Source organism: Apis dorsata, unplaced genomic scaffold (assembly GCF_000469605.1).
Source record: "Apis dorsata unplaced genomic scaffold, Apis dorsata 1.3 scaffold_311, whole genome shotgun sequence".
In the NCBI taxonomy this organism is placed as follows: Eukaryota; Metazoa; Arthropoda; class Insecta; order Hymenoptera; family Apidae; genus Apis; species Apis dorsata.
Window position 1 is genome coordinate 601,086 of NW_006263583.1, and position 5,129 is coordinate 606,214.

The 5,129-nt window shown below is 22.5% G+C and overlaps 1 protein-coding gene across 1 annotated transcript in view; it reads right to left on the minus strand.

The window, feature by feature from the left end:
* Positions 1–5,129, minus strand: part of LOC102675874 (probable tubulin polyglutamylase TTLL9) — a 6,979-nt gene that overhangs the window by 774 nt on the left and 1,076 nt on the right. Inside the window, exons 2-4 of the mRNA XM_006617533.2 lie at positions 4,148–4,478; positions 1,706–1,840; positions 1,147–1,437 (exon numbers count right to left, since the gene is read on the minus strand). Of these exons, the coding sequence (XP_006617596.2) occupies positions 1,147–1,437; positions 1,706–1,840; positions 4,148–4,478 (757 nt within the window). The remainder of the gene's footprint in view (positions 1–1,146; positions 1,438–1,705; positions 1,841–4,147; positions 4,479–5,129) is intronic.

Genomic DNA, 5,129 nt, shown 5'->3' on the forward strand with positions numbered 1-5,129 from the left:
CGCTGTTTCATCTTATGTAGACTAGTTTTTTTAAATCAAAATAAAGATATTTATTTCATGCAATATTTTTATAGATTTATCTTTAAATATCGATAGATAAAAGATTAGATACATGATTTTAAAAAATTTTTTTTGTTTTTTTGGAGTTCTATACTGTTTTTGTTATTAATTTTATTAAAATTTTTTATCTACTTTTTTTTATTTTTCAAAATGTATTAAAATATTTGAAATATTTCCATATATTATTTAATTTTTATATTAAGTTAAAAAGCTTATATTATTATAAACTTATGATAATTTTGTATTTTTTTTGTCCTAACAAAATAGTGAAAATGAAATAATAAAACTTTATATGTTTAAAATATGAAATGATAGTTAAAATTTTAATTAAGAAAATTATAATATTTTTAGATAGATTTTCTAAATCGATATAAAAACATCTATTTAATATTTTTTTACATTCATAGAATTTATTTTTTGAATTAAAAAAATTGTTTAAAGTAGAAATTAATTGAAGATTAAATTTAAAAATAAAAATAATTAAGTTATTAGGTTTGAAATATTAGTTATCTATATCGAGTTGATCTTTGTAATTATTAAATTTATATTTTATTAATTTATTAAATTAATAAAGAATTAAAAGTAAATTATAAATTTTATTTGAATATTTTTATTATCTTTATATTTTTAACCTTATATTTTCTTTTAAAAATCTGTGAGCTTAAAAAAGTATAGAAAAACAATCAAATATTCTAATAATAAAATATTTTAAATATTGTATTATTTAAGGTTATTATTTGAGGCTTCCTATTTAATAATAATAAACCAGATCGAATAAAAATATTTTTTTAAGCTTTTAATAGCAATGCAGTTAATTCATTCAGCAGTCAAAACATATAAAGGTAATATAAGAAATAGTAATATTGAAAAAAAGATAATATAATTTCATAAATTATAAATATAAAAATTAATATTCGCTGATATTGAATAAGATGATCGAATAATATGAATGATTTTATTATTCTTAAAAAAGTTTTGCTTTATTTACAATATTTACTTAATATTAAAAATAAATCATAATAAGACATAAAAGAGATCTAATTTTAGTTCTTTTTTCTAGTAACTGCTCGAAGTTTTGATACTAACCAGCGATTCGTTGGAATAAAATTTCCACCTCCTTTGGCCCGTGTCTTGCAGTCAAATATTCCCTGACCTTGATCAGCGCCCATTTATACCCTTTCTTTGAATGGTTCTTCTTCTCATCACCATGGATCTTGAGCTGTATAGCCATGTTGGTCAGATGCACTCTGCTATCATCGATATTATCCAGGTCGAATAATTCGCTCGATAATCGTGCGAAACCCTCTCTGGCCAGCCATGCTTTCAAGGGATGAAACGAGGTCACCAGAGTGTAAATACGTAAATCGAATTTCCTCCCTGAAACATAGAAACGTTTACAAATGCTCGGTTCTATTCGACATTGGAAAAACGGCTTCTGCTCTCTATGGCTTGTAAGGCCATCAAAGAAAGTGCTTTTGAACGGTTCTACATTCAAGTATTCTCCTTTCGGCGACGCCATTTGACACAAAGGATTTCAGCTTTCAGCTATCCATCCCTTTCGAAGGTAGCAAGGCATCCTTGACAACACAGCCATTCTTCGATGGCGATAAGCGAAACGAGGAGAGTTGATGTCTGAGGCACGAACCTGCCAGGAGGTAAGGATTCTCCACGTATTTTTGCACGATGAAAGTCTCAATTGGGGACAATTCGATCTGTGAACTACCGAATTCCTTGCTGCGCCACTCGGATAAATCCTTTAACTTCCTGAATAGGAAGATACCTGTTAACGTGGGGATGTAGGTATATTTTGAGGTTTTTTTGTTTGTTTTAATGATATTTTTGTTGTTTGATTGTGAATTGGTTACTCGAAGTTATTGATAGATTAGTGGACGATAATTAGATCATTCAAAGACGATCATATTGATTAGTCAATTCATTAAAGTGCATATACGTATATATATATTTGATCGTAGAGACAAATGAAGTGCATTAAATTAAATGCATTTATTCACATGATAAGCAACTTTCTTATAAACTTTGCTGTTCCTTATACAAACAATAATCATAAGCTTTAATATATTTATTATATTAAAAACTTGTTAAATGATTTAACTGACATTCTTGAAATTGAAGAATTTATTTTCATATTTTCTAACATCTTCAAGAAATTTTGTGAACATTTTGTGAAACGTTTTTAATAAGACATTCAATATTTTTTTTTTTTTAAATAACTTTATAATTATAATAGTTTCTTTGATATTTATTTTATTTGAGAATTCGATACTCACAACTTTCAAGTTTTCGATTCGTATTTTGTTAATATAATTTTTTATTATCGAACGAGCTAGTCGTCGACAGTATCATATTATAATCATAGTCAATAATGTCATAATGTGCGAATTAAAAATTAAGATTATGAAAATGCACTTAAGGAAAGATATTATTATGTTATTATTATAATATTATATTATTATATTATTATAATAAGTTATGGCATAAGTTCTGTCCTAAAATATATCTTTTAATATGTATATACTTTAAATCACAAATTCTTAAATCTAAAAACTGTGAAAATATTGATCTATAAAGTGTTTTGTGAACTGTGGACATCTAATTAAAGAAATAATTCCACATATAATAATAAATCGAAAAAAAAAATTTTTTTTTTGAGATTTCGTTTTCGAATATACGTAAAATTGGCTAATTTATTAGATATGAAAGAGATTATTCTAAATAAGTAAAAATAAGTAAAAAAATATAGAATAAAATTTTATTGTATAATTTAATTGTATAATAAATTTGATTTTCATAAATATATAGAATTACCTTTTATTTATGGATCATTTGTATCCAATTAGAAATTAGCCAATTTTGAATTCAATTTACTGAGAATGAAATTTCAAATAAAAAACTTTATCTTTATTGTTTTATTGATTTATTATTGCATGTAGAATTTTCAATTCATATTAAGCAAATTGAATATTTTACTTCATTATGATGATGTCAAAGTTATCCATATTAAACTAATTTATAAATTATCGTTTTAACATATTTAAATACAATATTGTTGAAATTGCATTTATAAAATATTAATATATATATATTTGTGGAATACTTTTGGAAGATTGATTCTAGAGGTCAAAATAAATATAAATATTAATTATAAAAATTATAAATATATAAAAATATCGGTTGAATTTAACAAATAAGGTTTGTATTAGATGAATCAAAACAAGCATCATTATTTTATATTTTTAAAATTATTTTATATAAATAAAAAAATGATATTAGTTAAATTTATTATAAAATATAATTTATAATAAAAATTGTATCAAATTTAAAGAACGCAGTGAATATATAAGATATAACATATACAATATTCAATGTTTTATTTTAGTTTCAATATTGTATAATTTCACGTATTAAACATGTAAATGTAAACACTTTTTGGATTTATTCAAAATAATTTTTTATTTGTATTTCTTGCTACATTTTTTTAGCTATATATATTACTAACGGCTGTAGTAAGTCATAAAAAATTTTTTAAATGTGAAATTAATCTCTTTTGTTTTATTATTTTTATTTAGCAAAGCTTTTATAAAATAAAATAAAACCATCAAACTATTAGTTTTATTTAACAATATAATATCATATTAATAAAATTTATATAGAATAAAAAATATGATAAATATTATTTAATGTTCTAATACTATTATATATGGTTGTAAAAATGTAATATATATTTAATATTTATTATTATTTATTATTATTATTATTATATTATATTTATTATTATTATATTTATTATTATTATATTTATTATTATTATTATTTATTGTTATTATTATGAAGAAATTTTTTATAATATATTTATATATAACATATTTATATTTTGTTCATCAATATTAAAAAATTAATCTGTTCCTGCAATAGAAAAGTTATTTTTATTCTTATATATATTTTATAAATTATATTTAATTTAAAATTTTTATTTTCTAAAAAATGTGAGAACATTTTTTAAAAAGTTCCACAATCCATATTATAAATAGAATATCTTTTCTATTTTTCACAAAAATGTAAAAGATACCTCTACCCTGTGATCTTCCTGCAGGTTTCACAATCCATGTAGAACCAGGTTGTTTATGATATTCTTCCGTAAACAATCTATAATCGTTTGGCAATTCAAAAGTCAATGGCATACTGTCGCACATTTGAGCCTCTTCGATCTTCTTCGATTTCATTAACAATTTCTTGTATCTCTTCATGTTTCTGTAAAGATAATTCTTCCGCGTCAATTCATAATGATTGCGGAAATGAGGTATCTTTTGATGGGCAGTCAACTTCATGTCCAAAGCCTGACGAACATCGTTGATCTCACACCACCAGAGATGCCAGTTCTGGTCGATGGGGTCTGTTACCTTGAAAAGAGGTTTTGAGAATTCGCGTGGGAGGACTTGTCGTATGACGTATTAGTGTCAGGAAATATAATTTATTCATGGATATGATTAAAGCAATTATGGTGAATAATAAATTATTTCCTGCTTCTGGAAATGGTAACGTGATGAGAGACTTTTTGAATAACTTTTCGAATATTTTATACCGATCTGTGTAATTTGAATGAATCAAAAATTTTCTCCTAAAAATTTTCTCCTTATTCTGTAATTAATCGAATATATTCACGAATGACTCGTATTATTATAATTAATTTATTATTTTTTTTTTTTTTTGATTTTCATTTATTGAATCGTTCATTCAAATATAGTCCTCGATTTGTTTTATTCATTTGATGCTAAATTAACAATTTAGTTATTTATTTATATTTATATAATTATATCCAATTTATTTAAATTAAATTTAAATTTAAATTAAACTTTTCTAATAAAATAATGATATATTATAAAATATAAAAATAATAATAATTAAAAAGTACATTTGATGAATATGTGTAATAAACATAAATACAAATATTTTTATAAACATTTTTTCTATTCTATTTTTTAACCAAAAACTAATTATCTTTATTTAAATTATCTTTCGCACTTCTGTAAAATTTCACAAAATAAATCGTA